At 37.2% G+C, this 24,918-nt stretch overlaps 1 protein-coding gene across 4 annotated transcripts in view; it reads right to left on the bottom strand.

The window, feature by feature from the left end:
- Positions 1-24,918, bottom strand: part of STXBP5L (syntaxin binding protein 5L) — a 189,862-nt gene that overhangs the window by 31,527 nt on the left and 133,417 nt on the right. For 3 of the 4 annotated variants that reach the window (XM_071760670.1, XM_071760689.1, XM_071760698.1), the window contains 3 exons: positions 20,877-21,028; positions 19,241-19,312; positions 12,318-12,383 (listed from right to left, as the gene is read on the bottom strand). In XM_071760670.1, the coding sequence (XP_071616771.1) occupies positions 12,318-12,383; positions 19,241-19,312; positions 20,877-21,028 (290 nt within the window). The remainder of the gene's footprint in view (positions 1-12,317; positions 12,384-19,240; positions 19,313-20,876; positions 21,029-24,918) is intronic. The other variant, XM_071760679.1, reaches the window with a different exon arrangement.

The following is a 24,918-nucleotide window of genomic DNA, read 5'->3' as shown; positions in this document are numbered from 1 at the left end:
GGAGGGATGTAACCCTTCCCCTCTATTTGGCACTTGTCAGACTGAATCTCAAGAGCATCTGTGCTTGATTTTGGGCTCCCCACTACAAGTAAGATATTGACTTGCAGGCAGGAGTTCAGCAAGGGTAAACCAAGCTCATAAAGGAGTTTGGTACACATAATTTAGACAGGGCTTTTTCAGCCTTACAAAGAGAAAACTGAGGGGAGACCTTATTGCTGTCTACAGTTACCTGAGTATGTGGAGAAGACAGAGCCAGACATTTCTCAGGGGTGCATAGTGATTGGAGGAGACACAACAGATACAACTTGGAACATGGGAAATTCTGGTTAAGTATTAGGAATAAGGTTTTTCCTTTTTTGTGGATGATCAAAAACCGGAAGAAGTTGCCCAGAGATGTTGTGGACCCTCAGTTCTTGGAGGCATTTGAGACTCAACTGGACACTGCCATGACCTACCTGCTCCAAGTAGACCTGCACTGAGTGGGCTGAAGGCCCAGACAATTTTTAGAGGTCCTTTCCAACCTCAATTATCCTATGATTCTAACTGCAAGCAGATTTCGGATGATTCGTCAATTCAGCTGATATTTTCAGACTGAAAAGTGAACAGAGATCACTCTCCCCTTCTGGAAGGAGACACACACTGACAGTCCATTAAATCCTCTGTGTGTAAAAATACATATAATTTTCAATGTATATTGCCAAGTAATTCAAATAAAAGGACTGTTACAGATGAATGACTGAATTGCCTTTTTGGAACATGTCAGATCAAGGAGGAAAGCAACTCATACAATTACAATGCCAAAGAACATTTCATATATTTTGAAAACAGAATTACAGATCCAGAGCCATAAAGCTAGGACAGAATGCTGCACTTTAAATATTCCAGTTTGTTCAATGCAGCAGTAAGCAAAAACAGAGTAAAAGCTTCAAAATTTTGCCATTGCCTAACTCCTGCTGTAATATATTTTGACAGGGCAAAGCAAGTACTGCTGTAACTCCACTGCTCATCCTTAAGATAAAGATGAGGTCTTCTTTATGATATTCAGCTATTGTTTCATAGGCTTGGGGTCATCCAGGAGTGGTACTTCCCTTGCAATGAAATACAAAGGCACTGAATGGTGGATGTTTTCATATTATAATTCCATTATAAGATGTATAAATCTTTAAGAAAATAGCAGTTTCCACAAACCTCATACAAAATTAATAAAATGTAATATAGACTTATAACCAAAGCTCCTTTGCCTGACCCCTACAATTATGTTTTATGAAGCCAGCTTTCAGAATTCAAGTTTTTCAGCCACTGCATTAGAGGACATTTCTCAAATCCTTGAAAAAAACCAAGCTTATTTGGTGCTTTGTCTAGTTTTTCACTGCTCTATAAAATGGGAGACATTAACTCTGATCTAGTAAAGAGTTCATTAACTGCGTATAAGTGTATGTAGAAAGCACAGGAAATTACATTAACCTTTCCAAGACCACAGCTTAGCAAGAGAAAACAAAAGATGCCTCTCCCTATTTGTATGTCCTTTTGTTCTTTGGGTAATAAAGTCTAGGTGATGGTTTAAATTCTTACAGTGAAACCATCTGTTCATAGGAATTAAATTAAAATTAGCAGTTACTGAATATCATTCTCTTTAGTTAGGACTTCTGTTTAGCTCCCTGTGATCACCTAGAAACTTCAAAAACTTTTAATGAAATGGGAACAAAAACTACCTAGAAGAAAAATGCAATATAATGTTTAAAATAGCTGGTGAACTTTTATATGGTGAGCCATATAAAAGCACTGGTATACATTTGGATATATCCCAGATTCTCCACTTGATTAAATTAGGTTAGAATTATCCCCGTAATTCATTGCACTGCAAAACTGATTGCAATGTAGATGATCTTTTCAGAAAACTTTGGGAAATAGTATTAGGTTCAAAGACAATAGGTAAACTCTACAGTATGTGCACCAGTAATGTCATATCTTACTCTGGGCAACTTGTTGGGTTACTCTGAGAAGCAGTAGCAAAAACTATCACGAAATTTTGAAGTATCTCCCCATATGGCATATTCTCACATCTCTGTGGAGATACAGCATCCACAGGTGACAAGTTCTTCAGCAAGGATAGACAGCAATTGCTGCATCAAAATAAGAAGATGCTGAGGTCAACTTTATCCGTCTTTCAAGGATCAAAATGGAGTCCCAAAGTACTTTTATGTCATGAAAATCCTGATAAGGCTTAACTAGAACACTTTCAGTCATCAGATCACACATTATTCCCTTAAATGCCAGCAAACTACTCCCCAAGCAGTTTTCAGTACTGGCAGTACCTCCACCTGAAAAAGATTTAACTTCTACTTCACCTCTACCACTACAATTCAAAGCAAAGTGAAGGCAAGGACATTACACCAGCCAGACCATAAGAAGGGAGCAGAACTGTGAGCTGCCAAATGCTAATGCATTTCCCAATTAGCTGCAGCCAGTGCTGAGAGTAGGCAATGTAAAAAGCTATGAGCCAGAGCCAACAGGAGGGATGTACTATCTTATCATTTGAACGTGGTGACTTGAATATCTTTACAAGAAGTGCGAGCCAGAGAGTATTGTTATGCCCTGAATATTCAGATTACGGGTACAATCTCAGGCAAGAGCCAAATAGCAGATAAATAATCTTTAAGAGCTCTGGCAGGGTTGCCAGAACATTTCTGAGCAGAAATAAATGAAATGCAGACATTATCAAGCACCTTTTCCAGGATCTCTCATTTAAATTTAGCTCCTTACATTGAGATAAAGCAGGTTTTTTCCAGCCTGCTGTAAATGAAGCTATCTATAATTCAGCACAGTTTTAATGCCTAGAATAATTAACAGGAATCTTCTGCCCTTCTAAGAAAGTCACGAAGGTGAACTAAAACAAGTTCTTTTGTTTGTTTGTGGCTTGTTTTGGGGCTTTTTCTTCTTTATAAAATCTTCTCTGCAGTTGATTAGCCATATTATACATTACATGTTGCAATGCATTATTTAAAAAAAGAGACAACTTTTGAAGTCACAGGTCAGGGAAAAAACCTGCCAGGTGTGTCTCACGATTTCAAACAGAATCAAATCCTAATACTAATCCCTGCACTAAACACTAAAGCTCTAACCATTTCTAATGACATTGATCTGTTTCTTTCTTTTCCTAAAAACCTATAAATCCAGCTTCAACATATGAATTTATTCTTGTGTTATGTTCCAGATTGAAATCTATTTCATGCTATGTGTCCATTTATTTAGTGATAAATATTAATATTACAGGTCTATAGCTGTATACATCGCTCCTTTTACCTTTTTAAAGTATTATCAGTACTACAGTTTTCCACTCTAAATTTTTTTTTGAGGTATTCCTATATTCCTAGTTTCTCAAACAACAATGGTAATGACGGAGGAAATTATTTCAACTAAATGACTCTCTACACTGAAATCTTCACAATCTGAATGGCATTTCCCAAGGATTTTTCAACATTTCTTTACTTAATGAGTATTTACTTACTTTATTAGCAGTTTTCTAAGTTGCCCAGTCATTTATCATATGGAAGACTTATTTATTCCTCTGAGTTTTGCCTTAGGGAGCAGTGCTACACTGGTTAATACATGCACATAATTCCTAGTGACAAAAATTAAATTCAGCTGCATTATGCAAGGATGTGATTCAACTTTAATTTCTCTCTAAAAAGACACTCAAAGTAATGAGGCGTGGCTGCATGGCTTTGTCAGCGATCTTATATGAGAAACCTCCCATGAGACCAAAACTAGAAAGGACTCCTTGAGACTGAAATTATATATAAAAATCTTTTTGTGAACCAACATTCCAACCAAATGCCAGGAGCAATCCCCTTTACATGGATATTTAAGAGGGCAGGAATTGCCCCAAACATTTTAAGTGTACGCAAGACGTTGAATTTTCATAGGGTTTTGAGGTGAAATTCCTGTTCTCACTTACTACCCATTTTCACTGAAATACTACAGAAGAATTGAGAAAAAGATTACAGCAAACCGTGTACGTAACAGTTGGCTGAGGTAGTCTCAAGGAGAGGACTGACACACAAATGACCAATTTCTGATTTGACTTCTCAGACGTTCAACAACACCATAAAATATACACGTTAGCCATCTTATCACTGCTGTGGCATGGAATCTGTACACTAAATAAAGAAAACAGACTAGCACATGCATTGGGTGTTATAGGCAGAGATAAGTATCAGTGACAACCAGTTATCATGGCTCGAGTATGTCAGAAGTTCTGGAGCCTTTTCACAATAAAATATTACACACGCTGTGTGTAATGACTGTCAAAATGCGTCTACGTGACATAAATGAATATTGAACAAGCAAAATGCTGAGAGCTGCCAACAGAACTGTATGGGTTAATAGGTGGTTTTTAGAAAGCCTTTTCAGACGAAGCCTTCAAGGTTATTGCGTTATCTCATGAATCAGTTGGTTAAATGTTTGCCAATGAATGTAAGGAAGGTTAAAGCTGCTGGCTTTCGCCTACCGTACCAAGATCAGTCTTAAGATCTGTTGGCAGACTTAACTTTCTTGATCCTTTAACTGAAACAACAGAAAAAGGAGAAAGGCAGTTGTTAATAAGTGAGAAAGAAAAAGGAGCGAGGGAAAACAACATGCCATCTTCTGGTTAGCAACATGTTGCAAATTTGTAGCACTTTTAAAAAAAAAATCAGCATATAAATGCAGAATTATGGTTTAAATTTTTTCGTGTACACCGTTCAGGAAGATAAATGTAACGGAGCAAAGAAGCACTGGAAAACACATTATTCCAGCTTTTAAGAAGTGAATGGTACTTTACACAGCTTTTGGCTGTGTGTTGCAGTATCTTACCTTGTGATGACAGGAATGATTTAAAAAAAAAAAACCAAACACAAGTGAGATTAAGGCAAATATTGCAAATGCTGGTTATGCAGTGCATCACAAATATTTAAGCACCTGGAAACCAGTTTAATAAGAGGGTGCAATGAAATTATGAGTTTTGATGACATCATACCTCAAGATACCATTTGAAAAAGAGAAGGCATATTGTACAGGTAGCGGAGACAGAACACACCATTGTAGTATTATGGAAAGGAAGACATTGCACAGAAACAAAATGCTGGAGTTTCAGGTTATTATGTGGTGTTATCAAGACATCAAAATATTGCACTTAAGCTACTTAAGATTTGATTATCTATTCTTTTCCAGTTATACAATAGAACTATGATTTTGCTTCTGCTCAAAAATGTTTTCATTTCCTTATATGAAAAACCACGTGAGCATATTTTTAAAAAATGAACACCAGAGAACTGAAATGAAGCATGTCTTGTAGCAGCCAAAATGGCATAAAATTATTAAAATTCATGCCCTAAGAAATCTTTTATTAACTATTCAGAAGACTTAATTTCCAGTATATTTCTTTAATTTTGCATTCATTCAATATTTTTCCACATTGTTTTCTGGCTTCTACCCTTTACCCATACTGTCCATTACTAGAAATGAACAATGACAAATAGTCAGCTAACTATAATACTTCTGAAAAAACTTTTACATGGTAAGTGTGTGAATGACAGGAACACTGGGACATATGAGTATAAGGAACAAGCCCTTTGTTATTCCTATTTAATAAAGTGTTAGGTCAGAAGGATGCCCCAAACAGCCATTTACCATTTCAAGTCACAGAACCCCTATAGAGAAATTCTTTTGCATTCTGCATTCTTTTGCAAAGTGGCATGAACTACAAAGCCTGCAATGTGGCACAAATCAGCCTGTACCCATGATACATTTTTTTCTTTCTTCAGGAAAGAGTAGGGGAGCCCTTCAACCCTAACATTTTGGTATCTCTAGAACCAGAATAGCCCTCCCAGTAACCTATTTTCAGCTATGACTAACTGGATGCTTTGGGACAAGGCAAAGAGCTCTCTTAGATCAACTCAACATCAAAATATACACCACTAGCCATGCTACATAAACTTTCTCTAATTTATATACCAAGTGTTAAGTTCCTACATCCATTTTAGGCACTCATACAAAGAGCAGCTTGATTTTCACAACGGTCTTTTAAAACATTCTATTTATCTAAGCAGCTCTCAAACTCTTTCAGACTGTGAATGCTGATCTAGAAAATAAGTGCTTTGCCCTAGAGAAAGAAGCATCACTTGTGATATAATCTCCTTTAAAGAACAGGACAACATCTGGCTCAACCAGCCCTTCAAAAAAGGATTACCAATTCCTAAGGAAGACTGTAGGACACTTCTCTAGGATCTAGATCAGGATATTTCAGAGCAATAAAACCTAGCTGCATTTAATACTAAGGAGCTTCATTAGTGCTGTCATCGTGGAGGCCTTGAGCTTTGCAAAGTCATCATTCAAGCTCTTCTATTTCTATGTTACAGATGCTTCTGTATAACAGGAATTACATGTCTTGTGTCACACACCACAGCTGTTCCCAAATCGTGGTATGTATGTCTGAACAGCAGAGCTACAGGAGCAGCTCCCAACTATTTGTGTGCATGCCCATGCAGGACATGTGCCAAGTATGCACTGATTCCTCTGAAGGACTCTAAATGAGAGTCCTGATTTGAGAGCTGCCACAGCTGCATAAAAAAAAAAAAAAAAAGCATATCACACTGAAGGCTGCAATCTAACTAATGCAGGCTCAAGGAGATGAAGAAACTGAGCATGGGAAAAGAATATACAGATGATAAATAGGTATGAATATGTATGGTATGAATAGCTATGATGTTTATAGGTACAGGGATAGAGTAGGGGACATGGCAAGTAGGGACCTAAAGGACAAAGGAGACACATAGAATGAAGAAGTGAAGGAAGTGCAATTGAGGAAGACAGGAGTTACTTCTACCACCATCTCCATCACCAAATTTAGAAATTTTTGGTGTAGGACATTAGGACACAACATGGTCAGTAGACCGCATCTTTGAGCATAGAAAACAACAGAAAGAGCTGGTTGCTTTTGTGCTTTACTGTGATGAAGGCTGTGCATTATTTATTTTTTTTGAAGGAGAGGTAAAACTAACATTTTCCTAATAAACTGATTAGAATGTGGATATCACTATTTTTAATACCTAAATCATATATTTTACTACCTCTACATTTATTATATAAGATTGTGCATACAAACCTACCTTGCTGAGAGAAAGCTTTTGAAAACCAGATTAATTTAATAATGAAGCAGAATATAAATATTCAAGAGGCTAGCAGGGTTGTTTGCTACCATTATTTCTTTGCATTCATGCTGGAGGCAGCCGGCAGGAATTGTGATGACATAGTGCAAGGTTAATCTGCCTCTGCCCTTAAGATCTTAATGTGTAAACAGTCAAGTTAACCAACTGTGGGATGAAAAAGAGGCACTGACAGAAGTAATAGCTATGGCCTGGCAGCTAGCTAAGCAGAGCACCTAGGTCTCACAACCAATGTCCTAAGGACCATGTGGTTCCTGTTAGTCTTTCAATGAAAACAACAAGGTACAACCCACAAACAAGTGTGTGCTCACAGCTATGACACTCAGTGGTGTGTTTTCCTCAGGTGTTATGGCACGATTGTAGTCGGAGAACTTAGTATTATTCAAAATGAAGTTGACTTCATATTGCTCTTTTCCTCCGAGACAGCCTGTATAAGAATTTGGATTATCAGCCTAAGTCTCCTTCTGATAAAACAATGGATTTAAGAGCCTAATATTTAGAAACACGCTTTGACAAGGTATACAGTAATGCCCTGTAGATTTGGCTATTGGGGTTCAGAGACAGCCCTTTGGTGGCCTTAGGCAGGGTGCCCCAGACAGCACTTTCCTATGGGAGCTACTTTAAAACTGAACCCAGGTCTCACTCTGCCCTGGGCTCCTGCTGCATTGCTGCCATGCTTGTACCTGACCCTACTGATCCAGGCTGGGATTCATGAGCCAACATCCTCCCCTGTCGCTGCACCTGCCTGGCCATCACCAGGCTCTCTTTGGCCTTGGTCATCCTCCCCAGAGCTGCCCTGCTCCTTTGCTCAGCTCCTGTAGATGAGCTCAAGTCCCCCTGAATCCCTGGAGCCATGCCCAAGGCCATCTCCTGCTCTCTGCCATCTCACACTGCTCCCTGTTCCTTGCCAACCCACCTGTACAAATCCCTTCTCAAGATCTTAAGCAAGCATGAATTCCCCTGATTAGAAACCCCCTCACATCTTGGAAGAAGTGATAAAATGCCTGTTGTATATAGAGTGCAGGAGCTAACTTCTCTTTAACGATTGATTCTTTAACAATTACTTCTGACTAGTAAATGTTCTTTTGAATTTAATACAAAAAGTAGAAACAGTTATGCTGGCAGCACTTATTTAGAAATAAATACATTTCATTCTATGTTTAACACACAATTTGTTTTAAAACCTTTCCTTTCTTACTTGTTTTCCATAAGGATATAAGTTTAAAAGGAGCGACTGTTTGGAACTTACATTCTTTTTGAAACAAAGCAATTTAAAAAATTTCATGTGGGAGGCTGGCATGGCATGGACCTAATCCCAGCAGACTTAACCAGTGGAATGAGTCAGGATAACAGCACTTGGCAATCACAGTTTGTATAAAAACTCATAATCTTGCCATTAGAGACCTGTGTCAAAGCTCATGGGACTCAACTGTGGAAATCTCTACACAGCCTTCACTAAGCTCTATAGTCTGAAAAGCATTTTGGATGTGAGCCCCAAGTAGCAATGTGATTTTTTACAAAAAAACACAAATGCACTTTCATTTCAGAACCTACATTTCAGAAGTCACTCTCCTATACACAGAATGATGAAAATCCTTCCTTCTGGTCTTTAAAAGAAGTCTAAATTGTCCATAACATCTTGCACAGCAAAGTTAAGTGACTCTCCAAAACACATGTTCTTGTGTTCAGTCTATTCCTAACTAAATGCTTCAATATGAAGCTGCATATAAATGGCTAAAGTGGCAAGTGACATATATATTATATAATCATGTATATTAGATATATTCCTAAGAGGCCCAGAATAATTTTTCCTATACTTAATAAAAATAATGGTAAACTTTACTGAAATAGGTACTGTTCTGTAATACACTACACAGGAATTAACTCTAGCATTGAATGTAGTGCAAATTACATTATCAGTTCTTACAAGGCCTCAGAGGTTTTGATTTTGTTTTAGATCTACAGATCTCTTACACGCAGAGTAAATATAGTACAAAGTCCTAACTTCTCACCTCCAAATAACAAACAACAATCAAAATGCAGTTTGACTTTCTCCATTGAAAGAACATGGCATGCATGAGTAAAAGTAAGATATTCATCTGTTCCTTATATAATCTGAGATTTTTTAAGCCAATCAAATAATATCATATGTCATGCCATGCTGCATCATTGTTGTCATGAAACACTCATTATATAGCTAAGTGTTGTGGTTTGTTATTTTTATATTTTTTTGTTTCACAGTGTTATTCCATATGTACATTGCTATATATGGAATGTATTTTGTTTGTAGTGGAAACTGCCATCACTCAGATATTCACAAATAAGCAGAATCTTTCAGATGGTTTTAACTTTTTGTCTTCCTGTACAGTACTGGAAATACATTATTACAGTATTTAAATAGTAATTTAATTAAAATAAGGAAGATTAAGGTTAAGGTTCAGGAACATTATGTCCTTCCTCTGCCTACCATTCTTAAAATGAAAGGTTGGTATTTCTTCACTTGCTGCCACCCTCTGTGTGGCACTGTGAATTTTAAAAATTTTTTCATTAAATGGTTTAACTTCATGTTCTAGACTGAACAGGAATCTGATTTTTCAATTACACTGTCTGCAAAGCCATGCTTTAGTAGATAGGACTGGAGGAGCAGCTGAAAAGACCGTTAAGTTTTTTGTTTAATGGAAGAAGTTGTATTTATACTGAAGTACAAACCAGCTCTGCATGCTAATTAAGTATTCTTCAACACTAAGTCTCCTGCTCAATGCTCCGACACTCAGATCAATGATAGACCACAAATGCCTAATTTTGATTTGAGGCAGCAGAGAAGAGAACAAAGCTGAATTGCTGAGTTAACCTAGGCTGGCTCCACAGAAGCTTAGTCAGAAGTTGAAACACTGACAAGCAGAAGGATGTTCCAGGCAAAATATATTTTTCAGGGAAACCGAGATGGTTCAGTCAGGCTAAGCAATGTTCAGAATCAGAGCACAGGATGAGAAGACAGGAGATTTATCAATTAGTAATTTACAAAGTTTTCCAAGAAGCCCTTATCAGCATTATTCTTCTGGGCCTAGATGGAACTGAAGTCTGACTAAAGTTACTAATCACTCAGATGTAAGACTGAATCTACATTGGCAACAGGGATTCTTCTAGACATTGTCTTGGAATCTTAAAGTATGGACGTGAGCACATTGATGTTGCTCCTCAAATTATTCCCCTTCTGACAGAACTGAGGGTGAAGTTGGTCACCAATGTGCCATGTGTGCAGTGTTTGTCACAGAGACATTCTCCAGCTGTCTGCACTTTGTACATGCATCATGAATACTCAGGGTCAGTAACTTCACTTCTAATTGCAGAACTGATGATGTGGTTTGGCAACTATCAAACATATCAAACATATTCAGTATCAAACTCTTCCTTTTGTCTCTGCAACCTCATCATCTGGTGATGTAGCCATACCCAGTGGGAACTTCATTGGGCAGCAACTTGAATCACTTGGCTTAGCAGCTGAATGTTCTATTTCTGCTAAATTTCTGAGGCTGAAGTCTTGGCCTATCTTCAGCTGAGGTACATGGTCACCAGATTTATAAACACAGGTATCAAGGGATTCTGCAGAGTACAGCATGCCACAATTATGGAGCCTGTGTGCCATGAACTTCTAGATCAAAGTCAAGACTGGAAGCAGAAGAATCCTGCTCACAGTCCTGTAGCTATGAAGACTGATCAGTGGTATTCTATGAGAAAGAAATGCTGGCCACTGCAAAGACTGATGCAGCTGGGAAGCTGTGCTGATAAGCTCCAAGATAGTTCCTGGAGGTCACAATTTTGAGGCCAGTTACACCAGATTATTAGTCTGGATTTTGCCCAGTTTTAGAGCAGGTATGCTAAAGCAAAATTCTTTTAATTGCTTATTTTTTTTAAATAGTATCAGTCACTGTAAAGAGACATACAATGAATAAAATATACTGATTTAACAAATATTTCATTTTAAAGCCCATATCATATCTGAGGCCCAGCTCAAGAGTTTGAGCTCCTAGTATTATACCAATATTATTATATCCTATTTCACTTCAATATTGCCACGCTTACAGAACTTGGGTTGCAAATAGTACATGGAAATACATATTTCAAAACAGATGTTTTGGTTTAGTCCTTGCTGTTTCAGGGAAACACTTTCATTCATTTCAGCTTTTTGTAAATTACTAATTGGTGGCCTTCTTTTAAGATGAATGTGTCCTGTTATAATAAAGTTAAATATGTGAAATAAGATCAGGGGATTTTAATAGCATAATTATGGTAATCTGCTACCAAACTAAGTGAAAAAAAAAATTAGAAAAATTATCTATCAGTACTTACCAAACTACAAGGAAAAAAAGTGTGATATTCATACCACAAGCAAAATGAACATATAGTTATGCCTCCTTGTATTTTATCACATTTAAAAGTCAGCTACCAGAAAACAGCTCTAAGCAACAATTTTTAAGACGGTGAACTCACATTAAAAAGATCAATGCAGACTAGGCACTTGCAGAAAAAGTCTCTAGGAATGAGATGAACTCCTCCTTCTGAAGGACTATAGGTAAAATGGGAAACATTTATAAATTTTTAAATGGCCAAGATTTCAATGCTAGGTCACAGTGGTTGATAAGCAAATATTTTTACTTGTCATTGTAAATTACATAATTCAGGCACCGGTGAGGTCTAGTGGTTAAAATTTACCACTTCCATACTGCTGTTTTTCAAATAACTTCTCTGCATGCATGTATGCATAATATGTATATATAAAATTATAAGGACTCCCTACTGAAAAAAAAAAAGCCAGAAAGCATTTTACAAAAATAGAAACAAGCCTCTAATAAGGATACAGGAGTATACCTGCACGATTTTAATTCAAGTGTTTTCATACTCTTAATCTCAAGATGTACCACGTACATTTAATTTTTCTTTAGGCAAACAGACTTAGAATTTTACTGTGCTGTGTAATAAGTAGCTTTCCAGTAATTTCTTCTCTTTGGAACTGCAACTGTGCACTTCACTTCTCAGGGATTAATGAAACACAGTGATGCATGACATGAATGGCTTATATAGACTACAGGAAGAGAAGCCAATCACCTTTACCTGAAGTGGGAGACTTGCAACGTTCTAGCTCCAGGGAAACTGGACTGTCACTGAGTTCAGTCAGGCCTGAAAAAATGGAGTTAGAAAGTTAAGTTAAAATCTAACAGGGCATGCTTCGACTTTCTTGGCTGACAATATTCTGCACTTTAAAGTCAATTTGGAGAAAGGAATGGTGTGAAATGCGATGGAAAAATTGATTTGGATAACTGCAGTTAGCAGGCTACAAAAATTTAGGTCTGGTTTAAAAATCACAACTCTTTTGTTAACTCAGATTTGTTTTCTGAGTGCCTCAGGGTAGAAAAAGATTGACTGTACCTAATGAGAGAAAACAAGTAAATATAGTTAAAAACTTAAATGTCTGTGATATGAATCAAACTCATTCATAAAACGGAGGAGGAAACAACTCTTATGCTTCCAACTGCTGCAGGATGCAGGGAGAAAACCTTAAAAAGGGAGGGGAAAAAAAAAATACAGTACTGGTGAATGCTAGGAACTTTTATGTGAATTCACACTAGATAGCTCATTTTACAGGACTCAGAGGCAATGATGATGCTGTCCTGAATGTAACACAGAATTTTTGGACAAGATACTCAATAGATAATTTATAAGTATTTGTGAGAAAGTGATTTGTGACAGTCTACCATGGAAGGGAACAAGAAATCTTAGTTTATAGGGCTTAAGTCTGGGCTTGTTTCTGTGATCAAACTAAGACCCATCTGTGGCACAGGTTGTATCTACAAGATAAGATAGAAAGTCTGTGCTACCTTTTAGCATGGGCTAATGGTTGAGTGGGTGAGTGGGGCATGGCCATACCTCCTGAAGTGTAGTATTTGTATGCATCCCACGCTGCCCTACGGCCCATATCAAGTGGTTCAGGTCTATTTTAAGGATCTCTGACACTCCATGCCACAAGCCACTGCTATCCACTCACAATGTGGAGTCACAGCAAAAGTGAACAGTCCCAGATATTCACAAAGTGAACACCAGCCCACACTCAGGTGTGCTTTGCTGTCATACTGACCCTGTGTTTACACACACTCTGCATACGCTTTATCCCGGAAGCCAAGGATTCTCTCAACACCTTTCAATATGCTGCTTTAATTGGTGCCATGCCTCCATCAATGTGACATGTTTTAATTTGGGGGGGCTTCAGAACCCTCAGCATCCCTAGAAGGGATAGACTGTGGTATCACTCAGTCACCAGTGCTCACCGGTGACTTTTTGCTCACAAGCAAAAAGGCGCATCTTAACGTAAATTCTGAGATTTTTATTGGTGTAATTTTGAACTAGTCTGAGAAACTGGGAGAATCCAGAGCCCCAGCAAGCAGAATAAAAAGCTTCTGCCACTAACAAAGCTGCATGAGTGCTGGAACAACTTTAAGAGTGCTTTGGAAAAAAAAGCTCCCTACTTACAAATGACTCATGCTGAAAACCGAAGATTTTTTGAGAGATGTACTTGAATTTTTGATTCTGCTCAGAGTCTGGGAAATTTACATTCCAATCAGTTGTGAGTCCAGTCAATTCTGAAATTATGATAGAATTCAGAAACTGCAACTATCTAGGGAGTCTCTCAACGTACAACTTTCTTACAGCAAGCCTTATTTCTGCCTGACTCTGAGGTTTCTGTATATAGCTACAAATTTGAGACATAATTGATTTTTTACTGCAGAACTGTCTGCAAGGTTCAGTGGGAGCGAGTTTGGCACATTCGCATGGTCTCAGAGGCCTTGAATAAATAAAATGAATTATTACACTGTTTCTTTTGCAAATGCTGTATTTGGCTTATTAAAATTTTAACACTGCACTTACGATGTTGTCTTCAATGATAATTTCTAAGCCTTGTATAGTTACTATTGGTGACACTTACAATGTCAAAAACCAGGTCAGATCTTCATAGAATTACAGAATTGTCACATTTGGAAAAGACCTCTAAGATCATTGTGTCCAACTGTCAACACCCCCCTTCTCCCCAAATAAAATATATTTATCAATATCTGTATCACCCACTGTATCATATCATGAAATGCCTCATCTTGCTTCTAAATAGAGTAGTTGTTTTTTTGTTTTAGGTTTGTGGGGTTTTTTGCTTTATTTTGTTTTGTTTTTAAAATGAGTTCAGAGAAACAACATTACAGCTAAATATAAACCATGGTGGCACCAACTTAAGTTGGAAATATACCAAATCACACCACGGTTCTGAAACCCCTACAAGCAACCACAAGCTCCTTATGCTTGGCAATAGTTTTACAACTTAGAGCAGTAAAGATACATTTCATTTTCTAGTACTTTAAAACGGTGAACATACCAACTTTTCCACATATCTAAACAACTTTTCAATCCACTGTCACCTCTAACCATGACTACCAACAAATGCTGCTAAAAACCAGTGTAGGAAGTCCCCACATTAAGCATAAGTAATACTATGGTCCCAGCACAAGGGCACTGTCTTAATCTCAGACACTCAGACTTGCTTAAGCACTGCCACGTGCAGATTTTTTAACACCATAAATCTTTCCTGCTTAGAAATACAATGATTACTTCTCAGTTATCCATCCACATGTCCAAAGTCTCTGTTAGTCTTCCTACATTATCAGTCCCAAAGATGTTACATGACAACGACTTGCAAAATCATAATGCCCTGAAAGGAATAAACATAGATTTGTCAATTTTTTATGTGTTAGTTTTGATCTCATTAAATGCCTTTTGCTTCACTTTGAGAGAAGAGGGCTCTCAAGCTCTTCTTTGTATTACTGCTTATTTTCTACGGTTATTTCCTTTTCAAGGAAATTAGGCTAAATTATTTCAACAATTTATCTTGTATAAGTATTTCCATGCAACTCAGCTTCCCTTGAATTTTTGAGATTACAATAGCTGAAGTAAGATTAGAAAATCTTTATTTCTAAATCATGTAGGCCCAATATGTGTCCAAAGATACTCTAGCTATTTTTAGCCAAAAAAATGCCAAACAACTCTTGCCAGCAAATTTTGAGTCCAGATTAATCAAGAAAAACATGGCAGCAAAATTAAAGGCAAATAACTGAGACTGGCAATGCAAACAACCACCTGTGATAAGATGTACCCATTATAACGACATGGGCTTTGATTTGAAAAAATTATAAACGTGAAAATAGTGCAAGATGTAAATATATCACATACATCATTAGAGCACTTTTAAAGCCATGTCCAATGGATGCTTTTCAAAGTTTACCATGACTCCCATTCCTTCTTTATTAAAGGATGAAAAAAAAAGTAACGTCTACTATGGAGGAACAACTCTTATGTACTCATAATTGAAAATTACTTCTGAATTTTGAAATGTCTGTCTCTATGATTAAATGACTCAGGTGGATCATTTGCTTATAAGCACCCAAAGCCATCACATATTGGCTTATAAATAGTTGAATTATCATAAATATTCACAAGCCAATATGTAAGCCCAGTATTATCTTAATCTATTGCCATCAAAGTGAATTACCACACTATGTTTCCATTATGTTTAAATATGATGCATTATTTGGAAATGACAGTTCAGAATATAGCTGTCCATTTAAAACCCAACCTATATTAGCTTCTATTGTGTTGTCAGGTGTGATTTAAAGTGTCAATTACTGATATGTAATGACTCATAACACAGTTTTCTGTGTTATCCTCTCAGTCCAAGGTTATCTTTGCTCATACCCACTCAAGAGACTGGCCTGAAGGATGAACAAGAAGTCAGTATTTTCAAATGGCCCAACATCCTTTGAACTTTCTGGATTCCTTACAAAGACTATTTATCTTCTTGTTTTACCAACAGAGTATGAATTTCCAGCAGGAGATGCAAATTGCTTTTGCAAGTTGGTATTTTGGTATCTGCTGCAAATACTCTCTCTAGATGCAGCACGTGTACTTTTAAAAATATTTGAAGAGGTATTATTATGTGGTGGTATATGATATTTAAAACATGAATTCAATTGAAACAAAAAATAAAAAAAGAAGAAAACCCAGCCCACCTAGCAGCACTACAGTTCTGCAGTACTGCAGAGAGTTACTTTATTTGGCTTGACACATATTATTGCTACAAAGGAAAGTGGCTGCCAGCAGATGCTAGAGCAAAAGGAACAGGTCTCCAACAGAAGGCTACCTCCAGCTCTACACTCATCCCTCACCTTAGCAAATTATTTTCTTCAAATTATTTCCTTTAACAAGTCAACTATGTTTCAGTCTCTCCCACTACCTATACCTAGAACTGATGTGGTATTTTCCTTCTAATTTCTTCTGTTCTTGCTTCTCCCCACTTTGACCTCCCATACCAGAAAATATGCTGTCTCAATGCTCTTAAGTCCACTCTAGATGCCTGTCATTCTAGCTCACACATGCACACATTGCTCTTATCAAGCTCTCTATAGATTGCTTGGCTAAATTTCAAAGTAATTATTCCATAACTGTGGTTTGTATATTGGATGCCCTTGACACTGCTGATTATGCCCTTCCTTTGGAAAACCTCTCTTCTCAAACATATTGCTTCTTTTCCCTGTTTGATGTTTTGTTTTGTTTTTTTTTTTCCTTTACACTACTCAGTTGCAAGGCACCCCACACTGAAACATCAATGCTTTCTTTATCTTGCTGTCCCAGAGTGTGAAGAGATTCTCTCCTATAAAGAGGCAAACAAATGTATATACCCTCCCTAATGATTCATAAACACACTTCTCTAACTTGTATTCCTTCCTTCCAAGTTAGAGTAGCATTTATGCTTTTCTAAAATTTACTCCCAACTGGCCAGACATGAACTTAACATTGGCAAGATGAAAACTACTTTTTTGTGCTGAAGTCCTCTCTCTTCACTACTTCAATATAGCTAACAGCACCACTGTCTTCCCTGCTACTCTAACACATAACACTAGTTTCACCCTTGGAAAAGCACACTTTAACTCTTGGATTCAGACTGGATACTAAACTAGACTGCTTATTCCTGCAGCTCACCTCCAAAATGACTAACAAAAGCTTAAGTAGATTGCTCATTCATAGTCCCTTCTTTGGCCTCAATGCTTTCAAGTCTTAGTCTCTTGAGCAGATTCAGAGGAAAATATCTTCCTGGTTCATGACTTAATTGAATCAACTCCTGATATGTCTCCCCATTAACTTCCATTTATACATATCACTTACACAACTCTAAAAACTTTAGACCTAATGCTTACGTGGACTGTTCCTGCTTTTGCCTTAATAATATCAGCTTCAACTGCACAATTTCCAAAAACAATCTATTCTTCTTTTCCCATCATCATTCCTTATGAGAAGAGATGATCTTGTAAGCAAAATCCTAAATCCATTCTCAATACCCCTCTTAAAACTCGTATCTCAGATCAGACATATATACCAAAGCATAACTTGGGAATGACCCAAAAAGTGAAGATACTGCATATATAATGGTTATAAGCTAAGGGATGTGCATCTGACATATGACACATTCTTGCCCTATTCTTTACCTTATTGTGCATCTTTCATATCATACAGCACATACTCCTGTATAAGTATAACATGGCAAATGCAACAGTTCAGTAATTTTTGAAGAAAGAAACTAAGCTGGTAATGATCTTGCACAGGACTCAGACTCATACTCTCCAGTTATGATGTATACAGAAATGTTTGGCAGAATATTCTGACTTTGGGCTTGACAATGGAAGCAAGGTAATACATTTTCAGCTCTGAGAACCCCCATGGTCAGTGTTTGTCATTTTGAATGAACGCTTTTGTCATTTTTTGGTCTTCCATTTTTCTCTGGGGGAAACCCCCCAGACCTTAGACTGCACTCTGTCCCTCAGGTTCTCTGACTTGAAATTAGCAAGACCAATCTAATCAGCTTTAAGACATGACACACCAAGCCTTTTTGGACTGCTGGATTTGTAACTGGACTAGTCTTTTAACTAAACAGGCCAATTCTCACAGAGTATTATAAAATAAAACCATAGAAACCAGTTTTTGAGGAATCAGTCTAGAGAGACTGAACAGAATTTCCTCTGTGAATGTACTAATGCCTTGACTTTCAATAGTTACACAATACTGTATTTACAAGAGATTATAGAACTGCTACCCCTTTATCTTGCTTATAGTGAATACTTAATGTAAAATTGCCTGTCCAGCTGCTCTGTGAAAACTACTTAAAGATGAGATGAATAAGAGGCATCCTGGAGACCTAATTACACATAAGCACTGCAGTTAATTAAGATACATACAGATCATCTGTTGAACAGTCATTTTTGCAGAATTAATTATAGTTTTGTTCATGGCATTCTGCAGTGATGAATACTAATATTTAAATTGCATATCACTATAATTCAAAAATGTAAAGATATTAAAAACATTAATTTTCATAGCTCTCTTTGATGTATGTATTTTTATACCCACTTTACATTCCCCATTAAAGATCAGAGGCATGGGATGGTTCCCCAAAGCCAAATATTCAAGTACCAAACCAAGATTAGAATTTTAAATTTCACAGCACCCAATCCAGTCGGTACTTTTTAAAGTCACATTGCTCTTCTGAAAATAGGGAAGAATTTATTAATAACTGCAACCAAGCAGTGCCATTGCAAAACAAGAAATGCTTCATATAAGAAGATGCACATTGAAATGAATATAAAACCAAAGAAAGATACTGTTATCAAGAATGTAACATTGTTGAGTAAACATTTCTAAAGGCCCTATCAGACCCATATAAGTCACTGAGGTTTTTCCATTGACTCTTTTAGAAGAAAACAGATGAAATATTTCTAAAATAAAGATAATTATCAAAATTAAGCATGGGTGAGATCACAAAATGTAAGAAGTTTGCATGCATGCTGAATGTGTTTAAAAAAACACATTACAAAGCACAAACACATGGGTTTAAGTCAGGCACAGTCCAATCATGATAAAGCTAGTTGCCTAACCTTTATAAAACTTACTCTGATAGGAAGTACGGATCCGTTTCGTTAAATCTGGGTAAAAGTTAGACAGGCCACGCATGCAAAAGTTGTCTTTGGAACATGCCAGTACACCAGCATCAGCAGCAGGCAGAGGAAAGAGAGAAAAAACAGTCTAAAGTGAAAGGAAGTGATATCATAACCAGCATCTAGAACAGCCAAGGTGAAGAAATTTCAGCAGATGCTTACCCTCAAATATAGATAAGGAGATCTAACATAAAAAAATAATCAAAAAAATAAAGGAGGTGGGATGGATGGTGAGAAAGCAGCTGAGGATTTTTTCAGATGCACAGTTTTTGTGAGCAATCTAAAAGTGTGTATTCCTTCTTAGCAGTCATTTATCCCCAGTGAGCTCCATTTTAGCAGCATCCTCCACCTTTTGTACAGGGACTTTGCAGCATGTTGCCTGTGGGTAGCTGCTCAGATTACTTTGGGAGCTGCTGTGAGGATGGCTGAACCAGACAGAGAAGCTGAAGGCAGCTCATCTCTCCTCTCCTCAGCTGTGCCAAATTTATATCTTTAACACTTGGCACAGTTCAGAACTAAGTTTGTTATGATTAAATGCCTAGAAAGTAGGTAAATGGTCTTTCAGGAATGGAAGAATGCCTGAAAACTTAGAGTTTATTTTCTAAATTTAACTTTTTGTTTGGAGTACAAATATATTCCCAATTTAAAAAGTTTCTGTTGACTCTGGGGGGAAATAGGATTTGATTATTTACTGCAGGGTCAGCTGATGAAAATGCTGATGTTATAAACTCCCTATAAGCTGCTGCTTTTACAATTTCACGGTTAGATGTAAAACTTAACATTTTAAAACATTTAAAAATCTAATTCTAAAACTTCACGGCTGTGTAAAACATTTCATAATTGTGTCTTACTCCAGTATGTTGCCATAGAATATGTAAAGTAAAAAGACTTGAAACACAGAAGATACTCATATGAGAAAAAGTCAGATTAACTTTTTTAGATAACCCACAAATTGTATGGTGGAATTTAGCTGCATTGATTGACTAAAATTTCTAATTTGCAATGTACAGTAACAGCTATCATATACAAATGTGATTCTCTTGGCATAAAATTTTAAAATGGGGTACAGCTTGATTTAGTAAGTTTCTATCAAGAGCTTCAATTCACTAATGAAGTGGCTAAATTGAGCTAGTTGTAGGCCTCTCCAAACACAAGTTGGTTGTGTCACACTTCTCCAAATGTAATTGGTTTTTCAAATACCAATGAACAGCACTTGGCAGAAGATATATTTAAGTTTAAATTGAAGTCTTACTTAATTTTATAAACTTACTGAAACCACAAACAAAATAGCATACAGGGTACACTTTAAGTGACCGACAGAGAAACAATTTACTTCTCTGCTCATTATGATTTTTTAGAAACTCAGATAATGGAATTACTTGCTGACCTCCATCCCAAAAGAATATACTTCATAAAGCATTTTGTTTCTGAGAAAATATCAGTACCTACAGCATGTCAGGTTTCTTTTGTCAAGTTATAGAAAGTCCATTGGCTGGCAAATACTCATGCATTTCAAAAGCATTACAAAAAGCCACAGGCAAGAAAACCAAAGAGCATATCAGGCTCATAATCACAATAACTTATTTCCTACCTGCAGCAAACTGCTTGCTTTTGCGAGGTGAACGTGGCTGACGCTGGTATGGGTCACTTGATCCATAGAGGTCAACAGTTCCCATGCTCAGCAGCACTGTCTTCTGCATAAAGTCCACAACAGCCAAACCATTGCAGTTTCCAAATGCAACTCTAAGAAAAAGAAATGTTCATCAAAGGTATTAATAATATGTAATTAAATGGTGCAAAAACTAATAATTATTTATTATCACATTTATTATGCATTCTGCGCACACATTTTCTTCAGAAACTCGTCCAAGCTTATACTTTACAATTCTTACAGATTCATAATCCTGAATTTATACCATCCCGAAGAAGTAATTGACTCCCAGATGGTAAACTTTCCACTTTAGTTAACTTTTTGTGCCAAACACATAGTAATATCTAAATGTTGCTTTACTGAACAATATAATTCTAGTAATAATGATCTAAATTAAACCCACACATCTGGATGTAGACCTTAAAAAGTGGCTTTACATATGTATAAGTAATATAAATTAAAATAGAATTACAAAGAAATGTACAGATTATTATTTTATTCTAAATTTAAACAATAAATGAAATATATTAAGTTTCATTGTGGAGATAGTCAAATCTGAAAGGTATATAAAAAATTTCCTTCTAAGTCTTCCAGCTTGTCTACAGTATAGATTCCTGCTAAAACAGTCTTTACCCCTCTGAAATGCTTCTGATGGGGATTTGATTCATGTGCAAGATAAATATTGACTGGTGTGAGATTGCCCATGGTCTGGACTACAGGCTTGTTATAAGGAAAAATAGATGGAACAAATAATTTCTTCCACTGCCTAGAAAGTCCCTTTAGAAGAATTCTGTCTTGATTCTTCTCTACTGTTTCTACTTATCTCCTTCTGACACAAGTTTCAGAAAGTGGAAGAACTTGTACCAGGAGCACTTCTTCCTCCGCTCCCATAAAAGTGTTTGGTGGGGGAAAGGAACATGACAGTGAATCTATCTAAGGAAAAGGAAGAAAAAAGGGTAATGAAGAAAAAAAAAACCCAAAACGGACACTATAAACATGTCTGTGTGAGACCTGTGAGAAAGTCTGGAGCTAACCAACCATAGCATATAGAAACCCAAATGTCTCAGGAAACAGTATCTTTGCTTCATATTCTCACTAAACATTAAACCTTCTAAAAACCTAATATTAAAATAGACAAGCAGAAATTATTAATTTCTTTCTCATTTAAATGATGGCAAATAAGTTCCCAGAGCACGCGACTATGGAAAGGATGCATATAGCAAACTCTTGACACTGCATTGCTGAGGACTTGATTTAAGCAGGAGTATTACATACCAAAAATTATTCTATAGAAGTCTCCATTTCTATCAGACTGAGATATTAAGTTACACATAGAAAGTACCACAGGTAATGCCAGAAGAAAATTCGAAGTCCCAAACCATGCTCAATCAGATTAAGAATCATTTGTGATCAAGTTCCATCATTTAATGTAAAAAGTGATTAAGGTGGTCAGCTTAAAGCCCTACAACATATTTAGGCTTGGTTCACACTAGAAGTGAAAAACAATAAGGAAAGGGAGAAGTAATGAGATGAGGGAAGGCAAGAAGGGGAGGTAGAACATTTTCCTCTGTTGTACTTTTTTTCTCTCTGTTTCCTTTATGAAAAAGAGGGTTCCATACAGCAAAGAGAAAAGATAAAGCATGAAAACAAGGTGAGTTGTTCTTATTTGTCTAACTGGTAAATTAACCTGCCATCTACAACCAAGGCTCGAATTCTACTGGTTATGACTACACCAAGTTTTCTACCCATGACTTCACACTGACTTTAGTGCAACTTGTATGGGAAATACTATGAACATAGTATTTTTTCCCCCACTGACTCCTGACTGACCTGTAGATTAAGCAGCTACTAATATACACCAACTTAACATGTGAACAAATACAGTTTTATTTGGCAATATATGTGCTTCTGTCACATTTGCCATAAAACCATTATTTGCAAAGTTGTGTATGTCTTCATGTTTCTTGAAACAAGCTGACTGATAAGTAATAGTAAAAAATTATTTTGCCATTTGATTTTTTAATTGTTGGATTTTTAAAGCTTATGTAAACGGGCACTGTCAAAGAAAGAATACTGAAGTAAAGAAGATTACTAGTTTGAAGTGTGACAGCAATTTCTGTATTCTAAAGTCCCTGCGTTCTAGGTGGAGAAGAAAAATAAAGGAATAAAAACTATGAGAGTAAATCTTATCTGCTAATACTTCAGGCAATGAAAGTTATAGTCTGCATTTTGAAAATTATTAACCTGAGATTTATTCATTTTGGAAAACATGAGTCAAAGGAAGAGGTAGAGATGATTCACGATTCCCTGTGTAGTCAGCAAGTCCACAAGTGACCATCAGTTCCTGGTCTGCAATTTTCTAAACTTTTCGAAGTTCCCAAACAAGCATGGCTATAGTATTTCTAATACCTAAAAACGAAATTAGTTCACCAAGAAAGCCCCAGAAATTTCTCACAAATATTATAACACTTCTGAGTAATGACAGGAAAATCTAGACAGACATTACTATTAAGAAGGCTTAAAATAAATGGAACATCCAATTCATTTGATTATAAAATCAAACACAAAATCAACACAATGAGTTTCTCATTTTTGAGTGGTGACTAGAATTAACTGCAAGGAGATATTCTATTCTCAGTTATCTTTCATAGAAATGCCATAAAATACTCATCAGGCATTTCTTGACAATTTTTTCATAGATTGGATGAAATTTTTCAACACATGAGCTAGTAATAAATCATCAGAGACTGCTTTCAGCCCAACAGAACATACTTTAAAACAAATTGATAATTTGTACTTAACCTTGTAGACCTTTACTTGTAACGGAAGCATTTTGTATATTTTTCTTTTCTTCTTTCATAATATAGAGAAGTTTTTTTGATTATTTATTTTAACAGAAAAGCAAAAAGAGAGAGGAAGACTTTCCTTCACTAGAGGAGGACCAGATTAGAGACCACTTAGACATACTGAATGCCCATAAATCCACGGGCCCTGATGGGATGGATCCCAAAGTTCTGAGACAGATGGCAGATGTTACTGCTGTGCCACTCCATCATCTTTGAGAGGTTGTGGAGAACAAGAGAGGTTTCTGAAAAGAGCAAGAAGGAGGACCCAGGGAACTACACGCCGGTGAGACTCACTGCAATCCCTGATAAGCTGTTGGAAAAAATAATTCTGGACATCATCAGAAAATGTGAAAGCAAAGAATGTCATTGGGACAAGTCAGCATGTATTCACCCAAGGGAAATCATGCCAGCCCAAGGGTTACTGGCTGGCTGGCTGAGGGGAGAGAAGTGGATGTTACATACCTTGATATTATCAAGGCTTTTGACACTGTCTCCCATAACATCCTCATTAGGAAACTCAAAAAGTCTGAGCTAGATGAGTGGACAGTGAGCTGGAGTGAGAGCTGGCCGGCTGACAGAACTCAGAGGGTGGTGACCAATGGAGCAGGGTCAAGTTGGAGGCCGGTAACCAGTGGTGTCCCCCAGGAGTCAATACTGGGTCAGGTCATGTTCAACATGTTCATCAACAACCTGGATGAGGGCACAGAGTGTATCCTCAGCAAGTTCAGTAATGAAACAAAGTTGGGAGGGGTGTCTGACACTCCAGAGGGCTGTGCTGCCATCCAGCATGACCTGGACAGGCTGCAGAGCTGGGGGCAGAGAAGAACCTGATGAAGTTCTACAAGAGCAAGTGTAGGGTCCTGCACCTGGGGAGGGAGAACCCCAAGCACCAAGATATGTTAGGGGGGAACCTGCTGGAAAGCAGTTCAGAGGAGAAGGATCTGGGACTCCTGATCAATAGTAAATTATCCATGAGCCAGCAGAGTGGCCTTGTTGCCAGGAAGGCCAAGAGAATCCTGGGTTGCATAAAGAAGAGTGTGGCCAGTGGGTTGGGGGAGGTCATTCTCCCCTCTCATCCTGCTCTGCCCTGGTGAGGCCACAGCTGGAATGCTGCATCCAGTTCTGGGCTCCCCAGT

The sequence above is a fragment of the Heliangelus exortis genome, chromosome 1 (assembly GCF_036169615.1).
Source record: "Heliangelus exortis chromosome 1, bHelExo1.hap1, whole genome shotgun sequence".
Lineage (NCBI taxonomy): Eukaryota > Metazoa > Chordata > Aves > Apodiformes > Trochilidae > Heliangelus > Heliangelus exortis.
The sequence above is the reverse complement of the archived record's forward strand: the minus strand, read 5'-3'. Positions and strand labels throughout refer to the sequence as shown.